Source organism: Xenopus laevis, chromosome 3S (assembly GCF_017654675.1).
Source record: "Xenopus laevis strain J_2021 chromosome 3S, Xenopus_laevis_v10.1, whole genome shotgun sequence".
Classification (NCBI taxonomy): domain Eukaryota; kingdom Metazoa; phylum Chordata; class Amphibia; order Anura; family Pipidae; genus Xenopus; species Xenopus laevis.
The window spans coordinates 75,160,032-75,185,829 of record NC_054376.1 but is presented as its reverse complement, the minus strand read 5'-3'; the positions used below and the strand labels follow the sequence as shown (position 1 = coordinate 75,185,829).

General features: G+C 36.5%; 1 protein-coding gene across 1 annotated transcript in view; it reads left to right on the top strand.

The window, feature by feature from the left end:
• Positions 1–25,446, top strand: part of cerk.S (ceramide kinase S homeolog) — a gene marked incomplete at its 3' end in the record, with an annotated part of 31,683 nt that extends 6,237 nt beyond the window's left edge. Inside the window, 12 exon segments of the mRNA NM_001092568.1 lie at positions 1,215–1,286; positions 2,253–2,366; positions 3,568–3,690; positions 5,789–5,914; positions 7,811–7,874; positions 8,973–9,118; positions 15,382–15,456; positions 16,516–16,668; positions 20,339–20,444; positions 20,964–21,043; positions 23,703–23,908; positions 25,413–25,446. Of these exon segments, the coding sequence (NP_001086037.1) occupies positions 1,215–1,286; positions 2,253–2,366; positions 3,568–3,690; positions 5,789–5,914; positions 7,811–7,874; positions 8,973–9,118; positions 15,382–15,456; positions 16,516–16,668; positions 20,339–20,444; positions 20,964–21,043; positions 23,703–23,908; positions 25,413–25,446 (1,299 nt within the window).
• Positions 25,447–25,798: the final 352 nt, after the last annotated feature.

Below are 25,798 nucleotides of genomic sequence, written 5' to 3'. Positions count from 1 at the left end.
TGTAGTTAAAGATCTGTCTTAGCATTCATATAAAAACAGTAAAAAGGCTCTTTTTATCAGTGCATAATCTTAACATAGAATTCATCTCTTTTTCCATTCTTTGTTAGATAATGCTTCTGGTGCATACTCGTATCCATGAAAATACCATTGTATTAAATAGCAAAAGCCTTTCCCATACACATACATTTCCCAGTGCAAAAAGGAAGTATTTTCACTGTTACATGATTGTACTTGCAAGGATAAGACAATTTCAGTCCTTTTAAAGGGATTCTGTCATGATTTCTATGATGTAGTTTTTATTTCTCAATTAGACTGTTTACACTGCAAATAATTAACTGTGCTATGTAAAATTTCATTTCTGAAAAATTTTCATTCCTGAGTGTATTTTTTTTGTTTGTTGTAATATTGGTGTGTAGGCAGCCATCTCAGGTCATTTTGCCTGGTCATGTTCTTTCAGAAACTGTTTTCTGACAGGCTATTGTTTCTCCTACTCAATAACTAAAGGTCCCGCGGCATGATTTTTACTATTGAGTGCTGTTCTTATATCTATCTGGAGGGAGGGGTGATATCACACAACTGGGGGCACCACAGAAACTTGACAATATGTCTAGCCCTATGTCAGATTTCAAAATTAAATAGAAAAAAATCTGTTTGCTCTTTTGAAAAATGGATTTCAGTGCAGTCTACTGGATCAGCACTATTAACTGATGCATTTTGAAAAAACATGTTTTCCCATGACCGTATCCCTTTAAATACTCCAGTTTTGAAAGCTGAATAGAATGAAGCAATAGAAGAGGTGAAAGGAATAAAAAAGGATAACTCTACATTTTTCCAATGCAATTTTGATACATTTTAATCCATTATCGTTGATGCATTTGGGACTTCATACTGAGGGATTTGGCAATGAAAACAGTGAAGACTTATGTGCAAACACTTACACATTGGTGCAGGATGGTAAGATCAGTAAAAGTCTGGCCATCATGTAGAAAATCTTTCAAAAAAAAAAAATGTAAGGATCATAGTCTTTCACATCACCATAGATTCAAGCAATGGTTTTATTGCCTCTTGGTGATCAAGACAAATTGCATAGTTAATGCATGTTTTATAAGGGTTATTATAATATAAATGTGTCATCTTTCAGTTTTGTTCAGTAGACTTTTGGTTGCTGTAGACTTTTGTTATTTATGTTCGTATTGCATGCTGTTTTCTACCAGGAATCTGCTTGACAAGAGTGTTCCACCAAGCAAGAGGCCTAGTAAACGGTTTCACTCATCAGTTCCCTTCAGGTATGACATATTCTTAATTATTTCCATTTTGGAATATGCAAATTTTAGATATTATAAATATGACTTAGTAACCCTGTTTGATCACTTGATTTTGTTTGTGGCTTGGGCCATGCATAGGGACTATCAAATACTTCTCTGCAAACACAGCTGGCATTGTTTACTAATGAGTCTCAGCTGCTGCTCATCCATATGGCTGCAGAATAACTTAAAGAGAAACAAGTGTGTCCTGTATTTTGGATATATTGTCTGCATGTTCATTCAAGCACCATTGGGTAAGGTGTTTGTGCACTACAACATTGCCTTTTAAATTTAACATGTAGTTTATGTTATGACTTGAGAACCGATAAATGAGTTAAATTAGGTCATACATGTTTGTTTTTGTTGTACTGATACTAGTCATCTGGACTGTGTAATTGTCTGGCCAAGCTTCTAGCGTTTGCTCTGGCCTCTAGCATTCTTTCTTTCTGAACTTGGTTACTATTTCAGTGGTTCTTGGTTATAATGGATTGTGTGGGACTTTGTACCACAATGATACAGACATGGAATCCATTATTTGGAATACATGGAACCTGGGGTTTTCTAGATAAGTGGGTTTAACTCGGGAGCTCCAATACTTTATTAATGCTGGGTCTACTTTTAGTGATGATTTTATGATCTACATTAATAAAAGCATTGTTAGCATTCTGTTTCATGGAAAATATTACTTTAATATTATATTGGTTTTTGAGAAAGGTATTTTACTATAGTTAACAAACGATCTACTGATCACCAACTAAAGGTCTACTGGCAGATCCCAATCTACTTTTTGGACACCCTTGGTTTAACAGGAGGATTTAATTTTTACAATATTTAATTTTTGAGTTACCCAGTATGGACAACATTTTAGGATATATATGTGCTATTATGTGTCTTGGTATTTGCTTATAAAGTCTGGTTTAACTTTCTTCCTTGTTTCTCTTGCTGCAGGTGGTGTTACTATCCCAGTGACTGAGATTGTTTCAGTAGGGGAAGAAGAGATTGATGAGAAATACTACAACAGTATGAAATGGCAGCATATGTGCAAGCCTCATGCATTTACAGGTACAAAGAATGCTAGTGGCTGTATAAAATATAAAAAAAAATACACATAATTAAAAAGCGCATAAGGTGGATCGGTGGAAGTTCTTTTCGGATAGTAATATATATTATTTAAGTGCCAGTACATGTTTGCTAGTCACATTGAAGTCCGTAACAAACAATGCCCGTTCCCTCTCTTCCAATGTTCCAAACCGCGCCAAACCTGCTTATCTACGTGGGAACCAGTGGGAGCTACTCTCACCACCGTCCACCTATGCCTCCCTATGCGTTTCGCTGACTGATCAACTTCCTTACGGGCACAAGTGATGGGCGCGATGCTGCTTGAAGTCCAGATAGGCTCCGAACGCCATCTAGATTGCCGCATGCAGTTTTTTATTGTTTGTATTTTTTAGGACAAGGTCCTGCACTGCTCTGAATTTAAAGTGATTCTCTGTGTCTTTAAGCAATATGTTTTATTGCAACTTTAATTAAAGGTTAAGTTTTAGCAACATTGTAACAATCGTTATCTGAACTGGTTTGCTGGTAACAACATGAGGAAATGTGTCAAGATACATTTTACCCTAGTTTGTTTCAAGTTTGTGATTAGAGGCTTGTATACTTACAGCATTTCTGTATCTGAGTTTTTAGAAAACACTTGAGACTATTAGGGCAATGGTATGCAGGACATTCTACTTTTTCCTAAGGAAAGAGCTGTCAAGGCAAAACAGTAATTAGTCATGAGAAAGGTGTAATCCCAATAAGTCATTTTGTCAGATTACCATGTATAATGGGTTGGGTCTCAAAGCAGAGAAGCTCGGGCCAATTAGTAGATGACAAATACAGTCCTGCTAACAACCTGTCCGAAGGGATAGGTTCTTACTGGCTCGATAGATTGCTGTGTATGACACCATAAATTTTTTATATTTCACCCTACTAAAAAGGTAGTATGTCGACTAATTGGCCCACTTGGAAAGAGTTGGGTAGCACTGTTTAAGAGCACTAAGGGTTTTAATAATTTTCAGCCCACAAAATCTATCCATATAATAATTATACATTACACTGTACAATATCTAACTGTATTGAGATATTTTAATGTAATAGTATTTTTTGTTAAAAACTGCTTGTAAAAAATAAAAATAGCTTTCCTTCATAATTAAAAAGCTTTATGGCTTACTTGCATGTCAATGTTGGCAATGTTCAGTGACCATTTGTTCATGTCTTCTAGTACGTTATGTTCAGAGAGCGAGGAAGCACCGCTGGCGGTGCAAGGAGGTGACATTTTGGTGCAATGATGAGCAACTTTTTTATCAGTGGTTACAAGCACTTAATGATTTACTTGAGCAGCAGAGTAAGTTGGATTGTGTTTAAATTGACATTGCTTTGACTGAATCTCTTTCACACTCTCAAGTGAGAGGTTTTAGAACAGGGATGTCCAAAAAGTAGATCAGGATCTACCAGTAGACCTTAAGCTGGTCATCGGTAGCTCTCAAGACACTATCAACAAACAGCTTGTCTGTTTCATGCTTTTAATTCAGATATTTATGTTAAGGTTACATAAAAAAATGGATGTTTAAACATAACAATATACATTTTCCATAAATCAATATTTAAGGAATATTTTCTATGGAACAGAATGCTAACAATGCTTTTATGGATGTAGATAATAATGGGATAACATCACTAAAAGTGGACCCCCACATTAGTTATTTTGGGCACTCCTGTTCTAGAACTAAAAGGTTTATGGCACTAAGGGCCATTTTAAGGGTTTGAATGGTCTTTGCATGGCGGGCAAAATATTCAGAACTGCAGTTCACCTTGAATGGGAATCTCTTGCAAATGCTCAGTGTTGCATATCTCTCAAAACTTCTGACTCTTGCAACAGAGGCTTGTGAACTAATCCCATTCAGAGTTTGTTCATAATTAAAAAGCTTGACAATCCAAATATAAATCTTTGTTTTGTTTTATAAGCAGCAGTATACATTAATTACACATTTTAACAGGAACAATAACACCAACAAATGAAAGTGTATTAAATTAATTAAAATATAATGCACTGTTGGCCTGCACTGGTAAAACTGGTTTGTTTGCTTCAGCAATACTACTATAGTTTATATAAACTATAATAGTCTTTCTTAAGCAAACACCCCAGTTTTACCAGTGCAGGGCAACACTACATTATTTATTCATTACTGAAAGTACAACTTCCAAACCAAAATTTGATAAAGAGGCACACATAACACAGAAACCCCTAATATACCCATCACAGTAACCTGTTTCAAAAAGTATGAATAAATGCCATTTTCTGTGCTGGAATCCAGCTGGTTAACATTTCTTCTCTTTCTGTATCATTTGAAATCTTGGCAGGGAAGGAGGGACTAAACACTGATGTTACAAATTGTAACAACTTCTCCACAGCTTACAGACAGCATGCAAAAACTGCATTACCCACACTGCATTGCACTTAGATGTTCCATTCCTTATTGAAATCATGTGTGCAGGTAATTGTGGGGTTTGGAGGATGCAGGCTGAGAACAGCTGGCTGTTGATACAAAGTAACAGTAGTCAGCCAGCTCAGCAAAGTAGTCCGACAGATCAGCATAATAGCAGGGGGCTAGGCTTAGGGAATTGACAGAAAACCATTAAAAATCATGAAAAGTCTGCATATTTTTAATTGATGTATATTGCAAAGTTGCTTGAAATTATGTTCACTTTTCACAAAGCTTAAGTTATGTTTTTGTTGAGTTCCCCTTTAAAAGCACTTTCATTTTTTGATATTACTGCTCTTTTAAGTGTGTTCTGACTACATAAACCATTGAAACAATGCTAATTATTATGCATTTGGGTTTGCAACTTTTTTTATTAGGTCTGTGATGTTTTCACTTGATTGGTCAGTGTATTGCTTTTAAGTATATGTGCACTGGTACTTCGTCACGCAGTAAAAACGAGTAAAGGTTTAGTACATGAGTTTTATATGGAATGCCCTAAACATGTGGTTAGCTGTTGGAAAACGTATCAGCAAGTCAGCAGCCTGATACTTAAAGGTATAGAAAAAAAAGTTTAAAAAAATTGTTATTTTTAAACCTACTACTGTTTTCATCATGCATTTGTGTGTTGTGCAGAAGGACCCAAGTTTTATTCTTCCAGTGTTTCTACTGTTTCACTTGGGAAAAATGTCAGCTGCCTAAATAAAGTCTAATTAAAGTAGTTATACTGCCCTTTTAATTACATGCCCTTGTGCTTTTGCAGAGTCTGTGGTAACTTATTTTCATGTCAACAAGACAGGTAATTTGACCAAGGGTTCTCAAGCGTATAAATACAATTGTATTTATGTTTGATCATTTTCAGCTGAAGGGCAGGTCAGACTTGCCAGTGATAAAGGTGGTTTCAAAGTAATTAGAGTGTAACGCCATCATAAACAATCATTTTCTCTTTTCTATTTTATGCAGCTCATAGACCAAAGTACTTGCTAGTTTATATCAATCCTTATGGTGGAAAGAAAAGAGGCAAACAGATATATGAGACTAAAGTGGCTCCATTATTCAGTGCTGCTGGCATTTGTGCTGATGTCATAGGTAGGTAAAGAAAATGATCATTGTCAGTGTTGGACTGGGGTGCCTGGGGCCCACCAGGATACCTCATCTCCAGGGACCCCCCCCCCCCTCTGTTACAAAATAGCGCCCACAAATATCAAAATTAACATTTTTATTTTTTTAAAAAGCTGGAATGGCCCTAACAATATAAAATTAAAATATTAGTCATAAATACAAAAGCATAAAAAATCCCTTAAAGTAAGTGCACATACAATATAAACAAGTAAATCTTTTCACACTTTTGTGGAGATAGGCCAGTTGGTTTGATGCTTTAGCATATGGAATGGGAGGAGGGATTTGGTTAGGAAAGCACTAGCAGGAAGTTTGTTGCCAGTAGCCAGTTGGTGGGCCCCACCTGCTCTCCCTAATGTTATTGGAAGGCGGCTTGTTTTAGTTTGTAATATTGTAAGTTGTCAAAAATGTGACATTGAGGGCCGAGATACAATATATCTCAGTGAGTAGGGTGGGTGTCTGTGGAATAAAGGGGGTGCTGTTGCTGCTGTTGAATGTTATTCATACCGATATTTGTAACAGTAAAGCTGTGGGAAGAATCAAGAACCAAGAGCATTTCCCTTCCTTATTCCCAAATACTCTGGCATGTACCATGTTGCCCTTGGATCATTTCAATGAATGAATCTCCAAGACAGCACATGTTGTGGAGATATAGAATGTAGTGTTGAAATGCCTAATTTCCCTAAAGTACAGGAACAATTAGAAAATTAGAATGATCTAGGTACCAGTAGATGTAGCAATGACTCATGGGAAATCTGGGTGTACATTTTATTCCTTCTTTCCATAAATGTTGCTTTAGGGTCAATTATATTTTATTTATTATAAGGTTCAGTTATACTTTATTATTTATTGTTGTGATTATTTTGTTTAGCTCTATTTATAATTGTGTCACCTATAAGTAGATGTATCAAAAGAGAATAACTTTGGTTACTTAAGGTGGCCATAGACGCACAGATAATATCGTACAAAATGAATTTTCGTGCGATGTTCGGTGCGTGTATGGTGGGAAAAGAGCCAACCGATATCGGCACAAGACTTGGATATTGGTCGGCTCGTTGATCAGGCTGGATGGAAAATTTTCATTGGGTGCCTTTGAAGGCACCCAAACATCGGCCATTGTTAGTGCTGAATCGTCAGATACCGGTAGAATTCTATTGTTTCTACCTGTATAGCTGACGATTCAGCTCTTCACATGTGTATTAAAACGAACGAACGATCTTTCTTGGAAAGATATGTTCCAAGAAAGATCGTAATTGTTACGTCTGTGGCCACCTTTACCCCAGGATAAGATGAGTAGAGGCATTAGGAGGAATTATAATGAATATTTGTCCTATAGAATCATAAATTCATGCCGCCCTTCCCAAATAATTTTCCAATTATTTAAGCCCATATACAGCTTCTTCAGGGTAGTTTCTCTGAAAGACTTCAGAATGGACATTCATTGGTTCCAGTGCTCTGATCACAGCTATCGTTATCCAAGACAATTTTCGTGACTTACATATGCCACTCCGTTCATACCCTGGTATGCCCTATAACATGAAATGCACACATGGAAGGTGGTAACAGCATCAGCAGACTCGGGCCTTTGGCTCCAACCAGAGAGGTACTGGCAGCAGGCAGCAAAACCTGCATAATTGTTCACCCAGACCACACCGCACAAAATATATTTTATTAAGCCATTTATTAACTAAAGCAAGGGCCCTAGGGGCCCATCTGGTTTCTTCCCGGGATCCCGGCAGGCCAGTCCGAACCTGATCATTGTTGTGTGAAGGTGAATTCTTTATTAGTGCTTATTACTATGAAATGGTTATATTTATTAGGAACTGAAAATTTTACAAAGTGCTCAGACAAGTTCTCTTATTGCAGTTACTGAGTATGCAAACCATGCTAGAGATAACCTATATGAAGTCAACCTGGAAAAATATGATGGGTAAGTATTACAATTAAGCATGCAAATTTCTTTAGTAAACCTTTATATACCTGTACTATTTGAGTTTTGATCCTTTACATTTGCTCTTCTGTTAATGAATATGTTGTGATACATAAAAGCCATTTTAAAAAAGCCTATTTGGTAGAGCCTATGTGGACTGGCAGTCTACAGGAGACTCTGGCTAGGCACTACACCAGGTTTTATGCAGCCAAAACTTGCCTCCAAGCCTGAGATTAAAAAATAAGCACCTGGTTTAAGGCCACTGAGAGCAAAGTCCAAGGGGTTGGAGAGCAAATTGTTGCTCATTGGTTGGGTATTACAGAGCTATCTCTCTCTCTCTCTCTCTGAGGGACAGAATTGCTTGCACAGTTCTAGCCTCAGGGCTCAATCTTTTTTTTCTTCTAATAACAATGCTTGTCATGAGTACACATGTTCTGTGTGTAGACATTGTTTAACATCCTGTTTTGCACTTTAACATAACCACTTCTTAGCAATCATTATTTGTTTAACTTTCATTTCTGGTATTTATATTGTCTTAAACAAGAATCTCATGACTCTTACAGACAACCGTTTTTTACCTGCATTTCCTTGCACTGTTTTTTTTTTGTTTGTTTGTTTTTTTTAAATATGTGTTCCACCACAGGATAACACTGGAAGAAAGCTATTTAGTTAGTTCATACTTATTGTAGTAATTCAAAGCCTTATAGAATCCATATTTAAATTACAGTAAATATTTATTAAAATTCACTTTAGGAAAATGCAGTTGTTATTATCACTCTGAATCAAAACAGCAACTTCTAATCCTGTATATAAAATTAACAATGTAATGTTCCAGTGATATAATAAAGGGATGTATTTTACTTTTGATTCTTTGTTACCTATTAACAGTGTTTCTATTTAACATTGGTGAGCTGACAGTGTGTATTGCATGGTATAGAAGACTAGTGTTACATTTTTCCAATGAATACCTTTTTATTGCAGTGGTTAAAATCGTTAAAACCTTATTATATGGCACTTTATGTTAATGATTAAAGTGTGTGCATCCATATGTTAGTTGATCAGTAAGTTTAACTGAATTGTTTCTTTTATTTTTGACAGTGTTGTTTGTGTTGGTGGGGATGGAATTTTCAGTGAAGTTCTGCATGGTCTCATTGGCAGAGTGCAGAAGGGTTCTGATGTAGACCACAACAATCCCAATGCACATTTATCTCAGTGTAACATTAGGATTGGCATTATCCCTGCTGGTAAGACCACTAATAATGTTCAATTTAACATCATACTGTTTTTCTTACTAATGATGTGACATCGTGTTTTTTTTTATTAGTGTTGAAGAGCATGCTGATATATTAAATGCATGTAGAAAAATAGTAATCTGCTGATTTTAGAATTGAACTACTCAAAGATAGCATTGAAGGTTTTGCTATTTTAGCATGTAACAAAGCACACAGTGCTTGATTTTACTATACACACACACACACACACACACACACACACACACACACACACACACACACACACACACACACACACACACACACACACACACACACACACACACACACACACACACACACACACACACACACACACACACACACACACACACACACACACACACAGAGTTTGAATTATGGGGAGTTGACCATATGACTTCTGCGTGGACTTGAAAGTGCCTGTTATCTTGTAATTGCTACTTAGGCACTGTGGGGGAGTTCCTTAGATTTTGTCCTACAAATCAAAAAAATCACTTATCTGGTTTAAAGGGATTCTGTAATGATTTTTATGGTGAAGTTTTAATTTCTAAATTACACTGCAAATAATTCACTCTACCTCGTAAAATGCCATTCCTAACCCAACAAGTGTATATTTTTAGTTGTAATATTGGTGTGTAGGCAGCCATCTCAAATCATTTTGTCTGGTACTGCACTATGGAATGGCTATTGTTCTCCTACTCCATGTAACTGAAGGCGTCTCATTGGGAAATAGATTTTTACTACTGAGTGCTGTTCTTATATTTACTAGGAAGCTGTTATCTAGTTACCTTCCCATTGTTCAGCTGATGGGCTGATGGGGGGGAGGGTTTATCAGAGTACAAGTCACATGGCTGGGGGCAACTGGTAAACTAATATGTCTAGCCTCATTTCAAAATTAAATTTAAAAAAAATCAAATTGCTCTTTCTAAAAATGGATTTCAGTGTAGAAGTCTGCTTGAACAGCACTATTAACTGATGCATTTTGGAAAAAAATGTTTTCCCATGACAGTATCCCTTTAAGTGAATATGTATGTGTTCAGTTTCAATTCCTCTACAGCAGGGCTGTCCAACTGCTGGCCTGTGACCCCCCCCCCCTTGCATGACCCCCCACATGAAAGTCTGCCTGCTGTTTCTGCTTACCATGTGTAAGGTTTAAAAGGTATCACTACAGAGATTAACTGCATTGTTTAAACCTCCATTTCAGACTGTAATTCCCTGTATTGTTCACACCTGTAACACCTCTATTGTTCACACCCATAAAGCCCTGTACTGTTCACACCTGAGACCCCGACTGAAACTGCCCACATTGTTCACCTGTTCACACTCATACAAACTGCTGAAGGGGCACCAGCACTGTCACTGTATGTAGTACATTTTATAGTGGTCCTGTCTTCTGCTCTGTTCTGCCTTCCACATGCTTCCTGTGTGTGCCATACTCTGACTGTCCTGTGCTCCCAGTGTGTGCCATATGCTGCCTGCTCTATGTTCCCTGTGTGTTCCATACTCTGCCTGCTTTATGCTCCCTATGTGTGCCATACTCTGCCAGCCCTATGCTGCCTGTGTGTGCAATACTCTGCCTGTGTATGCCCTGCTCTGCGGAACATAAACCTGCTATTTGTTAGAGGCCTCTTAGGTGTTTAATCATGTGCTGGGGTGCTGTGTTATCCACAGGGGAGGCTAAGGCATATGGATTTAAGGGTATGTCTTAGTATGACTTAACTTTTTTCACATATGAGTGATCAGTAGTATTCCTGCAGTGAACACCATTTGGTTTTTTGGTCTGCTACCAACATTTATGTGGACATGGTGTTGTGGTAACATGGGTGTGGTTGAAAAATAGGTACTGGTGAACACTGGCTTCCATTATCAGCCCTCCACCATGTAGGCCCTCTTTACCACAGAAGTTGGACAGCTCTACTGCGAGTGATATCACCCCCTCCCTTTCCACCCCAGCAGCCTAACAACAGAACAATGGGAAGGTAACCAGATAACTGCTCCCTGGTACATCTGAAAACATCACTCAATAGTAAAAAGCCAGGTCTCACTGAGACACATTCAGTTACATTGGAGAAACAGCCTGCCAGAAAGCAGTTCCATCCTAAAGTGCTGGCGCTTTCTGAAAGCACATGACCAATCAAAATGACCTGACATGGCTGCCTACACACCAATATTATACATTTAAAAAAATACACTTGCTGGTTCAGAAATGAAATTTCACTTGGCAGAGTGAGTTATTTGCAGTGTAAACCATGTAATTTAGAAATAAAAACTACATCAATAAATCATGACAGAATCCCTTTAAGAACATTGCTATACCGGTTTACTTCTGTTTGTGTTTCACATAACCTTCTAATTGCTTTTTTCAAGCAAAATAATATAGGTTATACGAAAATGTTGCAGAAAGCTTCAATGAAAATTATTTTAGTAAATGGGTTGATTAATTAGATGCAATGGAGTTCTGACCAACATGTAGCCATCTTTATAAAGACATAAACATGTTAATGCTGAAACAGTTGGTGTTCTCTGCCTTCTGCATTAGATGTGTTTTCTATTCTGGGAATCAGTTAGTCATTCCTTTCTTATTTTTTGATCACCAGAACAATTTGGAAGAATGCCTAGGAACAGCTCTTCAAAATCCATTCTTACTAAGCTTGTAGTAAAAGCTGCAATGGATCAAAATGTTTTGCAAAGCTAGTCTTATTTCTATCAATGCCACATAAAAACTTGAATGTAATTCCAAGGGCATATGCTTCTCAGGAAAAGATTAGTCTTTTTAGCACCTAGGCAAAATGAATAAATAAAAAAGGTACTTCAATACAACTATACAAGTCAAGACATATGATAAATCAAGTCTTTGACATATTGCTAATAAAACTTGATTTTACAGGTATTTATTATATTTGAAGTTTGTAGCAATAAGTCAAGACCTCAGGAAAGAAACTGCCCTGTGTATAAAAGTAAAAGAACTGGGGTGGTTGTAATAAACTGAATGTTTTTCAAACCAGTGCAGTGATAAAACTAAAAAGAAAGGCAATAGCAAGTTCACTTATTTACTACAAGAATTAGTATAACCGTGTTGTTACCTATTTGTTATAGGCTTTATAAGCATGCCTGTTTTGTTTTCTGCCATGAAAACACTGAATTGTTTAAGACTCTACAGAACCTGCCCATTCTGTATTTTTTGATCCTAGTATGGAGCTTACATGAATGGATTTTACAAATGCATTTTTACAAAAATACAAAATATGTATATATTTTTAAAGGAACAGTAACCACAATAAATGAGTGTTTTAAAGTAATTAAAAGGTGATGTACTGTTGCCCTGCACTGGTAAAACTAGTATGTTTGCTTCAGAAAGACTACTATAGTCTATATAAAAAGCTGCTGTGTAGCCATGAGGGCAGCCATTCAGTTTGAAAAAAAGCAGAAAATGCACAGTTTACATAGTAGATAACAGAAAAGTTCCCATTATATTATACAGAGTTTATCTGTTATCTGCTATATAAAACTAAGCCATTCCTCGTTTTTCAACTTTAAATGGCTGCCCCCATGGCTACACATCAGCTTGTTTATATAAACTATAGTTGTGTTTCTGAAGCAAACACACCATTTTACCAGTGCAGGGCAATAGTACACTATAAATTAATTACAATAAAAGACACTTATTTTTTGGTGTTACAGCTCCTTTAACCTTGAGGTACTGTGTTTCTTCTCTGTGAAGGTTCTCATTCATCCAGGACATAGTATAGCTATATAATAATAATAAGTCAAATCAGCTGAACTTGCTTTTGAAAAAAATATGGTCTAGTGGTTTTCCAAATCATGAAAAGCCATTCTACACCATATTTCTTCCTAAACATGACTGTTGGCATTATGCATTCAGGAAGGTAGTATTCTCCTGATGCTTTTGTATATAGGACTGCATTTGTATTTCATTTTGCTTTGTTAGAGTCACAGTACATAGATTTTCTGTGTTCAATCATTTTGAGTTTTGCTTATAAGCCCTGTGCAGATTTCTGGTCTTGGGGAGCATGTCAAAGCTATTTCTGTTGTAGTTGTAGTAGTAGTAGTAGTAGTAAGCTTTGTGTTTTCATCTGTTTGAGCTTTGCACTCATTTCAGGGCTTGGCAGTCTCTCATATCACAGTGCTCATTCTTCAAAATCTGCTGTTTAGTGCCATAAACTGTATTGTTTAGAGTTTAACAACTGGTCCTGGTGTTCACTGTATGCTTAAGCTTAATGATTGTTGATCACTGACATTTGGATCTATTGCCCTAATATTTCAAAGTTGGAAATGTGCCAGTGAGAGTATGTGACATTTCCAGTGCCATCAAAGATATGGTCAGACTTTTTCTGCTCTGACATTAGATAGTGGCAAACTGTCTTTATTATTATATATTTATGTATTTATAGTTTTTTATTGCTGCAAGTCTTCAGATTACTGTTGCATGTTTTTATACACATCCAACTTTTTATATTTCACCTCACAGAGTAAGTGTAAGCACTCGCACAAGTCCCTGCAGCAGAGGAAATGACAGTCTCATTTCCCTACTTTAATAACAAGAACACGCAAACACTAGGGTCATTTTCATCAGAATCCAATTATACTACCAGTGTGTTTTGAACTGTTGGATGAAACACACAAAGGCAGGGATGACACATGAACCTTGTGTAGATAGTGACCTGCAGAATCTGACCCAAGATATCTGTTTCAAGGCAAGAATAGGGACCACTGTTTCACCAAATCTTAGTATTCCTTCCATGTGCTAGATACTTACTGTTCTGTAAAAAATAATCAGTTTGCATGCAGATAATTCTGTAAATTTCAGTCCTTTATTGAAGAGGAAAAACATGGAAGTCCCCTCTCTAAAAATTAATGGGGACCTTTCTCAATGTGGGACCGAAACGTCAGATAAGATGCTTTACTGTTTGAAATAAAAGAACATATATTCACAAACAGAGAGTGCTGATCCCCCATTCATATATCACAATAGACTGGTTGGTGTGTGGGCACTGTATGGCTGTTGTTCATATCAATACAATGAATATATGAGGCTTTCTGTGCAGAATAATGTGTGGTTGTATGATTTGCTGAGCAATTTTAACAAGCTTAAAATAATGTGCATATTATCTGTTGTATGTTATATGCATAAATGATATTTAAACATATGGGCATGCATATTGTTGCTAGTTTTTGCAAGCAATCTATATAAAGTCCAGGTACAACATAAATTCAGGATATGGGAACCAGCCAAGAGATGTGGAAAGGGGGAGTACATCAGCATTACTTAAATATATATACATGATTGGGAGGCTACTTGGATAAATAGAGGATTAATAGGTGTAAACTATAAAATATAACTTTCATTATTAAAGCAATAAGGGCAATAAGGTTTGACGAGAGTGACGGGCAGTAATGAATAAATAATGTAGTGTTGCCCTGCACTGGTAAAACTGGGGTGTTTCAGAAAGACTATTTTAGTTTATATTAACAAGCTGCTGTGTAACCATGGGGGCAGCCATTTAAGCATAAGACAAATGGTAGATAACATAAGCTATGTAGAATCGCATTGTATACTAAATGGCTTATCTGTTATCAGCTGTGTATCCTGTGCTTTTTCTCCTTTTTCAGCTATGAATGGCTACCCCATTGCTACACAGCAGCTTGTTTATAAAAACTATAGTAGAGTTTCTGAAGCAAACAAACCAGTTTTACCAGTTCATGCCAATAGTGCATTATATTTTAATTAATTTAATACACTTTCATTTATTGGTGTTACTGTTCCTTTAACGTTGCAAATCTTACAGTATAGTTTATTTGCATACACCTTTTTTTTATGCCAGATGTTGATAATTTAATTTTAGTGAAAATCGTTATAGTAAAGGGTTGCATTGCAAGCTACTCTCTTACTCACCCTTTTTAACATGTAATAATACAAATTCAGTTTTAATTTTTATTTTACACCTAAGGTCAGTGCCACACAGTGTTTCTTTGCTGTGATAATTAAACAAGCAAAAATATACTGAATTGATAAGACTGAGAATCACCAAAAAACTCAAATCACCTATATACCTTGAATTGAGCGAAGTGATGTTCCAGAACATACACATGAACTGGATAGGAATGTGGACCAAAATGTTTTAAGTTTGGGCCCAAAAGCTGATTTTTCTTTTTCTGCTGTGATCAGTAATATACAATTTTATGTGAGATTTTTTTTAAATGTATGTTTGTTAAAACAAACCCTTTATTTCCAGGTTCAACAGACTGTATATGCTATGCTACTGTTGGTATTAATGACCCAGAGACGTCCGCTTTGCACATCATTCTCGGTAAGTGGGTATGATTAAGATAATTCAGATTATTCACCTGAAAATTAAAGGGATTATGTCATGGAAAAAGATGTGGTTTTCATAACATATCAGTTAATAGTACTGCTCCGGCACAATTCTGCTCTGAAATCACTTTTCCAAAAGAACAGATTTTATTTATATTTAATTTTAAAATCTGACGTGGGGCTAGACATATTGTCAGTTTCCCAGAGTAATCAAGTTACTCTTCAGTATTCCCCTCTCAGTAATTTGTCTTCCTTCTTGCAGGATTTGCATGAAGTGTGTGTCCTCCCTATAATGAGTAGATTGCTGGGGGTGGGGGGTAACTGAGTATTTAATGAACTGCACAGAATGTTTAATTTATTATATTTCTTAAATATTGTTAGGAAGTAACAAATCACTGTAGTGAAGCATCTGGCATGCTAAGCACATCATTTTCTTATGAGTGAATGGTGCGCTGGGTATGCTAGGCGACAATAAATTATGCCATTGACTGTCTGTAAACACTAGTTTTACAACTACTTTTGCATTTTGTCTTTGCTCATATGGTGTGGAGAATCATCCCATTTACTACTGAATCACTACATGGCCCAATACTGACAAATGGGATTTTTACAGATAAATGAGTGTTAATGAAGATGCTACATGAAGGCTACAGACTAAAATTTGACTGCTAAATGCATCAGTTATAACATCTAGTACTGCAAAGATGCATCTGCCTCATACAAGGATGTAGTTCCCTTTGCTACTTCGCTCTAATATAAGTAATAAAAAAAAAAACAACTGGACTTGCTGAGTAATTATTGAATTTTTTGAGTTTTTTTGAGTCCCCCATAGTGGGCCAAGACAAGCTGTCAATGGTCAACTGTATTTTCTACTCAGCCTTTTATCTATCCATGGCTCGAATACAGGTTAGTCACATAAGACAAAAAAGGAGAAGGTGGACAGCAAGAAGTATGAAGTGAAATATGAGAAAACAATAAAAGTTGGGATGAGCAGAAGAAAAGAAATAACATTCTCAAATCATTGTTGTTTTGTTTTTTCATTTGTGACATAAAGGTGACTGCCAGCCTCTCGATGTATGCTCTGTACACAACAAAAGGACATTTCTGAAGTATTCAGTTTCGTTATTGGGATATGGTTTCTATGGAGATGTATTAAAGGGCACTGAAAAAAATCGTTGGTTAGGTCCTGCTAGATATGACGTTTCAGGTAAAGTTTTGGAGAGAAAAAAAAACAACATTTTCTATGTTTTCTAACCTTTACATTATTTTTAACCTTTACATTATTTTTTGTTTTTAATTGTAACTTTACAATGATCCATTTATATGTTTTACTTAATTCTAACTGTAGGGCAGAACAGTGTTGCAGTAGTTAACACTGCTGTCTTGCAGTCTCAAGGTCCCTTGTGTTCGATTCTTGACCTTGCATTACTATAAGACAAAAATATATCCCAAAAACTAATAATTAAGTTAAAAAGTTAAAGTTTTTTTGCCTATGAATAAGTACCAGTGGGTATGAAACGCGTAAGGCGGGACGCAAATTGGTCTTTATGCCTGTACTTTTAATTTAATGTTAAATAAAAATTAACTTTTTAACTTAATTATAGTTTTTGGGATATATTTTTGTGTCTGATATACACTGTATGTGTCCTGTGAACTGGGGGCTATATCCCAGCAACATTGGCTCTCTAGACAGGCCTTATAGACTGCAGCAGTTAAGCGCTATTATATCTTGCATTACTGTGGTCCTAGTTTTTTTTTCCATAAAACATCTTAAAATATGATTTTTACTTTGTAAACTGTAATTCTATAGAAAACAAATATTTGTTTATTGAATTATATGTATTTCTGTATTATTTCAGCAAATATTTGTTCTTTCAGAGACTTCATCTATCTCTCTATGTAAATGAATGCCATAATTTTGCTGAAAAGTGCCTTTTATTATACAAATAGTGCATAACAGGTGTGTTTGACCATGAAAAAGAAATAAGGATACATAACATTAGTTAATTTGACACAATACATTTTGATATTAAAATGTAAAACCTTTCATACATTTATAGTAATAGATATTTTTTAGGAAAAATATAACTTAAGTTGGGTCTTTTTGTTTCCTCCTAAATACACCATACATTTGAAAGAATAAGCTTATTGAGTGCAAATGAATGAACATTTGGCTTATTTACATTATAACACAGTTGTTGGGGCTGCTATATTGTTTGGATGGGTTGATATTACAGGCACGGGATCTACTTCTACCCAATAAAGGGTAGTTCCTTTATCTTCGTTTTGCGCTTTGACGAACACTTTTACTATCTCTATAATCAGTATATGAAAGTATATGAAAAAGTTCACTCAAAACATACTGTTTATAGAGTGTTGTTGGCATCTAGTTACTTGTGGCCTTGCCTTTAATGTCAGTAAACAGACCAAGACATTTGTATGCTCACTATAACAAGCCTTGGGCAGCTTCTTTACTTTGGAGCTCCCATCTGTTCATGCTACAGTGCACTAATTAGATGAGGGAATATGCATTCCCAGGAATGGAACCAGAATGCCTGCCGCTTAAACTTAAGTTAAATAAAATTCCAAAGAAGGCATCTTTCGAAGGGCTTTTTGTGTGGAAAATAAAGAACATAAAGTGCAACATTTATGCTCTGCTTCTTTGTTATGTAACAGTGTAAAGTAACCCTTTTGCAGCAAAGATCTGTTGCCGCAAACATGCCCCAGTAGTTACTCATCTTCTGTTCTGCTCGTTTACTGCACATGCTCTGTGCTGCTGTCAGTTACCTGAGCTTAGGGACTGACTCACAAAATACTATACTGTATATAAAGACTGTAAATGCAGAGCTGTCAGCCTGGAGTACTCGTTTGTAGGGGAAAATATTTTCTTGCTCAGAAGTACTGTAGGCGGAAGTGAAGTTGTGCGCATGTGCAGACCTTTCGTGAAGCCAAATATTTTGTGTTGAGCAGGTGCACATTGGATTCTTGTTACAAATCATCTGAAATCTGTAAAATCTGCATAAATTGGGGGAATGATGGGAGACCAGGGGTGGAGGAACCCATAATCTGGTAACCCCCCCCCCCGACAAAATAGGGGGGTTGACAGTGCTGTAAATGTCACAGTACAGTTGGCAGCTCAGAAACCAGTACTATTTGCCTCAGAATGCAATAACCAGCCCTGTAGCCTCCACTTCTGTGACTGACAAACCTCATTATCTGTTTGATGACTTGTAACAACCCCTAAACTTAGTTTGTCAATAGATGCCCAGAGCACATGTGCGTGTTGATGACTCTTAACAGAATCCAAGATGGTAACCCCCCCCCCTGTATACAACTTTGAAGGCTTAAATCATTACTGGTAAAGAGATGCTGAACTCTTAGTCCAGTACAGTAAGTTCAGTAAATAAGTATGGCATTTCTATTTAGGCTCTTTTTATAATTTAATTCTCGATTAAGTGTTAATTTAAGCTTTCAAACTTTCGTTATTGAAAAATAAATACTCCCCACAAAAAATATGCTCCTTATTTTGGATGCTGATTACATTTACTTGAAGGTTCTATAAAACAAATTGGAAGAAGTGTGTGCTCCCCTAGTGTAATCCTTTAAAACACTTATGATAAAATGTACTAAAAGTTGGTAATGGAAAAAATATTTGCAATGCAAAAAGTTTTGCCTTTGTGCGAACAAATTTAACGAATTTAATACCCACAAACTGCTTAGCGACCTGCTCTTATAGTTTGAGCCAGTGTACCGTATATACTCGTGTATAAGCCGAGTTTTTCAGCACCCAAAATTTGCTGAAAAACTCTACCTCGGCTTATACGCGAGTCATACGCAGAAGGCTGAAAAACAGGCTGCGCTTCATGAGCTCCTCCGTGTCCCCTGCACCCCTGATGGGGCTCCTAATCCAGCGCTTCCTACCGTAAGTACCGGCGCACAGTAGAGGAGATGCACTATTCAGGGATGGAGATCAATGCGGCCCCTATTGAAACGCTCCGTTGCCGGGAATCAAAGATAGTGCAGTGCAGTGATTTTGTCTCCCGCTCCCTCTGAGCTTTTCTTCTCTGCAGCAGACTTTTCTTTTCAGAGCTTCCCTTGCTGCCGCTCCTCCTCCCTTGTCACAGTCTTTGCTGCAGGATCAAATTACTTCGGCTGTGACAGGGAGAAGGCGAGCGCGCTACCAGCAGCTGTGTGTGTGCATCTGATTGGCCAGCAGCACTCAAATGGTTTTCAGCTTGGGAGAAACGGAAGCAAGGAAGGAGCTGCTACTATCACATTAGCACTGCAGTCTGCAGGCTTCTCACCACTTTCCCACCCATACGGTCAGTCAGTGCCTCTGTTAAGTTGTCCCTGGGTTATTGTGCTGGCTACTGGTCCACTTTCTAGTTAAAGCCAGAGAGCAGTGCAGGCATTAAATCTGTCAAGTCTCCCAGTCCATCATTTCTCAGCCTAGGCTTATACGCGAGTCAATAAGTTTACCCAGTTTTTCTAGGTAAAATTAGGTACCTCGGCTTATACGCGGGTCGGCTTATACACGAGTATATACGGTACATTGAATGTAATAAAACTTCTTACGAAAAAGTTATGTTTGCTCCAGAAGCTTACGACATCTTCAAGCACATCTTAAAAGTAGGCAATTTAAATTTGTCATGCAATAACAGTTTAAAGAAGAATATTACTTACTTAATTAGAGTTTTTATTTATAGTATAGTTTTGCTCTTTGCGACTTTTATTGCATTCCTACATACAAACTCCTTACAGATGCAGGAGTGCACAGGTTGGAATCAAACTTGAATCCCAGTGCTGAAGGGTAGCAGTGCTTGTAAATTATATCTTTATGAATAAGCAATACATTTACATGTTCATTTTGTTTTTAGGGTGCAAGACATTTCTGACTCACCATTGCTATGAGGGGTCAGTCTCATTCCAGCCAGCAAAGTGGGTTCTGGGATCACCAAGAGACCAAACACCTTGCACATCTGGGTATGTCATTTGGACAGTCTTTTAGCAGTGGTATTCATTTTGTTCTATTGACTTTCTCTCGCTTTCTCTATTCTGTAGTGAGACTATTGCGCTGCACAAATGACAAACTATTCTGTGAGATTAAGATTTATTCTCTATAAATTCTTATAAACAAGGCAAATAGATTGTGTTAAGCATGTAATAATTTATTTACCATATATATATGTTTGAGGATTAGGTATATTTTTTAATGCTGTAGAATCACAAAATCTGCATAATAGCATTTTGAGTTTTCTATTGCCTATGCAGAGTAATATGGCAGTTTACACACTACTGTTGAATGAAAGGAAGCATAAAATATAAAATCTTATCTCATATACAATCATATATATATATATATATATATATATATATATATATATATATATATATATATATATATATATATATATATATATATATATATAAATCCTTTTAATTTCAGAGTTGCTAAAATAACTTTCCATTAAAGAAAATAGTTTTAATCTTTTATTATTACAGGTGCTACATTTGCAGGCAAAGTAGCAAGCAACTAGAAGAGCAGCAAAAAACACAGGCTTTTGGATCAGAACACAGAGGTAGTAAGTAGCCTTTTTCTATAGTGTTTGTCAGGTGACAAATAAAAATGTAAATATTCTACACATTTATGAGGCACTGAAATGTGTGCAGAAATCTAAACACGACATAGTACTGATCCATGGGGGGCATGGGGCTATTTTTTGTGTATTGCCTGCAACTAAATATCTAATCTTAGATATAAGTGATAACTGACTTGTAAGGAGAGAAGTGTTAGGAGAAAATAGTGCATGCTGCCCAGTAAATCATATGGATCAATTTAATACTACCATCTTGGTAGTGCTGAAAGTCACCAGATTTGTGAAGTCATACATTTTTAAGCATTCAGGGAGAAGATTCTCATCTAACTGCACGTGGAGATTCAAATGTTTACCTGGTTTATTATGTAGAAGATTTTTCATAAAAACATTTCTTGAAACCTATTTTTGTACTGTGAACAGGAGATCACACTGTCCTTTTGCAAATGGACAGTGCATTTTCAGTGGAGGTTACATTATCTGCTTGCTTTACTTCAGATAGTAAGTAATGCCTTTCTGTTTTGTTGAGAATGCAGTCAGTTGTAAATCTGGGACTGACTTGCATTTCTGTGATTTTCCCACTGCTTTTCTCCTACCATGAGTCACTGTGAAGTTACTATTGGTTCTTAAAGGGATCCTGTCATCAGAAAACATGTTTTTTTCAAATCCCATCAGTTAATAGTCATGTAACTTGTGCCTGCACTTTAGGAGAGAAATGCTTTCTGGCAGGCTGCTGTTTTTCCTTCTCAATGTAACTGAATGTGTCTCAGTGGGACATTGGTTTTTGCTATTGAGTGCTGTTCTTAGATCTACCAGGCAGTTGTTATCTTGTGTTAGGGAGCTGCTATCTGGTTACCTTCCCATTGTTCTTTTTGTTTGGCTGCTGAGGGGGGAAGGGAGGGGGTGATATCACTCCAACTTGCAGTAAAGAGTGATTGTAGTTTATTAGAGCACAAGTCACATGACTTGGGGCAGCTGGAAAATTGACTATGTCATTTTTAAAACTTTTCTCTGTAATAATAAAACACTTGATCCAAACTAAGATGCAATTAATCCTTATTGGAAGCAAAACAGCCTATTGGGTTTATTTAATGTTTACATGATTTTCTAGTAGACTTAAGGTATCAAGATCCAAATTACAGAAAAATCCGTTATTTGGAAAACATAAGGTCCCAAGCAATCTGAATAACAGGTCCCATACCTGTATCTATTGTCTAATGCTTTGTTCATTACCATCAGATCACTGAGTGAAAAAGACATCTCTGATATTTTTATGGGTGAGAATTTAACCTATTGACAAAGAACAGGCATGTTTCATGTCACAGGCACTTAGTGGGCTTGTTGATAAGATCACTCTTCGGATTAATTTAATCTTCTGTTTTAGTCAAAGAAAAAAACCAAAGAGTAAAGTGTCAGTCCTACTATTACTACTGAGAGAAATCCACACACAGCTACATGTTTTTACCTAATTTTTGGATTTGACTGAATGCAGACTCCCGTGAAATAGATTTTGCTGAATGTTTGAGTATTTCATTGTCTGGTGGTGGTGTTTTAAACTTGCATAGATTTAGTGAAGTTGAATCCTGCTCCCACTCCCAGGACTTAATGGAAGATTTAATGTCTTCATGGTCCAGTGCAACAACTTTTAAGCATGCAGTACAGAGCTTGCAAATAAGATTGAGTTTCTGCCAGCCAAGATCTGTGACTGCAGCACAGACCATCAAGCAAACACAGACAATGGCTTTTTTTAGATAAATTGAGCATCCTTCAATCATATTTTGGGGTTAAAAATGTTGAATATATTGTAGCATACTTAAAGGGATACTGTCATGGGAAAAAATTTTTTTTTCAAAATGAATCAGTTAATAGCGCTGCTCCAGCAGAATTCCGCACTGAAATCCATTTCTCAAAAGAGCAAACAGATTTTTTTATATTCAATTTTGAAATCTGACATGGGGCTAGACATTTTGTCAATTACCCAGCTGCCTCATGTCATGTGACTTGAGCCTGCACTTCAGGAGAGAAATGCTTTCTGGCAGCCTGCTGTTTTTCCTTCTCAATGTAACTGAATGTGTCTCAGTGGGACATGGGTTTTTACTATTGAGTGTTGTTCTTAGATCTACCAGGCATCTGTTATCTTGTGTTAGGGAGCTGCTATCTGGTTACCTTCCCATTGTTCTTTTGTTTGGCTGCTGGGGGGGAAAAGGGAGGGGGGTGATATCAATCCAACTTTCAGTACAGCAGTAAAGAGTAATTGAAGTTTATCAGAGCACAAGTCACATGACTTGGGGCAGCTGGGAAATTGACAAAATGTCTAGCCCCATGTCAGATTTAAAAATTGAATATAAAAAAATCTGTTTGCTCTTTTGAGAAATGGATTTCAGTGCAGAATTCTGCTTTGGGTAGGATTAACGAAGACTGAAATTTGAACCAGTTTTCGGTGTCTTAACTAGATTACTATGAATATATAAATTATGTTTATGACCTTATAATACACAAGTGTCATGAATATAAGTTAAGTTGTATGCTTATAAAGCTTATGTGGCCTCTGCTTTCACTCTTCTTTTATTTCAGCCTGTGATTGTTTTTGCTGTAATTAGTTTTTTTTTTTAGCAGCATGCATATTTGAATTTGTATTTATTTTAAGAACAAGATGATGACTGGACAACAATCAAAGGAAGATTCATGGCAATCAATGCTGTCAGTATGAGTTGTGCATGTCCACGAACCCCCAAAGGTCTGTCACCAGCAGCTCACCTGGCCGATGGAAGTGCAGATCTCATTTTAGTTAGAAAGTGCTCAAGACTTGATTTTTTAAGGCACCTTATCAGGCACACAAGCAATAAAGACCAGGTATTTTTTTTTTTTTTTTAACCCTCCATATGTCACATCTTAAAACAATGGTAGTATAGAATTTCTAACATAAAAGCTTACTTTTTTTTGTGGTTATAAAATGCCTTTAATCTCATAATAGATACTTTTTTGTGCAGACCTTGTTTTATGCTCTGCTGTGCAAAAGAGCTGGCTCACAGGCTGTGAACTTTGAGCTCCTACCAATCATAGCTGAGTACAGATCACAGCCAGTACAACAGAAAAGTTCACACACTATGTAGCAGAAAGCACTATTGCATGCATGGAAAAAGTATAGAATCCGTGATGGATCTTAAAATAAATAAATAATAAAAGATGACTTCCCAATCTACATTTAATTTTATTCCAGTTACCTAATGTCACAATTAAATTTGAAACATCATTATCATGTTGTGAAGGTATATCTTATTGTTATTATTTAATTAGTTATACTGTATTTCAGATCGTCCCACTTCCCATTTACCCTTTAGTGTGATTTAGACCAGTGCCTGGTAGCAAGATTTGTCCGTAAAATAAAGAGCTAAAGAAGAGAAAAATAATATAATGCTAGGGTGAGCTTAAATATGTGTCTTGGGGTCCACTTAGTTTTAAACACAATTGGTTTGCTAACTTGTTTTTTTATCTTGCCATGCAGCAGTACATTGGGTCCCTGAAAGCTACCTGTGCTACTCTGCCTGTAGATGAATTTGTCAATTTATTAGTACAGCAGCACAAAAATCCCCAAAACCTTTTCGGGGGAATGTAATAAAAGTAGGTAACAGAAAAACTATTCGCAATGGGAAAAGTTATGCCTTTGCGCGAACAAATTTTGCTTTGCGCGAATTTAATATAGCTTTTGCTAACCCGGAAACTGTTTAGCGACCACTTCCGACAGTAGAAGACCATTTGCAAATTTTATAGTTTGTGCCAATGCGCAGTAAATGTAATAAAACTTCCTACTGAAAAAGTCGTTATGTTTGCTCCAAAAGGTATACGACACCGCCAAGCACTTCTTAAGAGTGCGCAATTAGAATTCGCAATGCGCAATTAAAATTCGCAATGCAATAACAGTTTAAGGAACAACATTACATTGCAGGATGTGGATTTTTATTCTTATTGGTGTGAATTGTTTTTCTCTTTGCGACTTTAATTACATTCCCTTTGTGTCTAACCTCTAGAAGATTTTCATTAATTCACAGTAGGTCATTTCATATGGTATTTAGTAGTGGTAAGACTAAAGCAAGCATTTGAAACACTTGATAAAATTTCACCACTTATCAGAGTATTCATTTGACTTGAATGTTTTCAAAAGTCTAGTTGCTTTAGATTTATTGCTACTAAATGCCATTTACCTTAGCACTTGATAAATAGCAGTAGCATATTTGGGTGACTTGAGGGGCCCATTATCCCGCAGATGTTAAATAATCCCTCATTTAAATTGATTCATTTATTGTCAGCACCTTTGTAGTCAATATTTATTAACTCACTTTATTATTTTTTTTAATAGTTCGACTTTCCATTTGTTGAAGTGTATAGAGTAAAGAATTTTCAGTTTACTCCAAAACACTTTGAAGATGAAGACACTGAAAGCACAGATATAGGCATTATCGGCAAGAAAAACTTTTCTCAGATATGCACAGACCATCCATCGTGTGGATGTAACCATGTGAATAGCATCTGGAATTGTGATGGGGAGACATTGGACCAGACTGCTATTGAAATGAGGTACATCTGATTTTTATTGCCTGAAAACCTACGACTAGATTAAATCTCTTCTCTTCCCAAACATATCACTTCACATGCTGTAATAATAGCCTATACTGTTTTAACAGTCAAAGAACTTTACTACATTATGGTCAAGTACAGTTTCAAGAAGCATGGTTTTTCATTCTA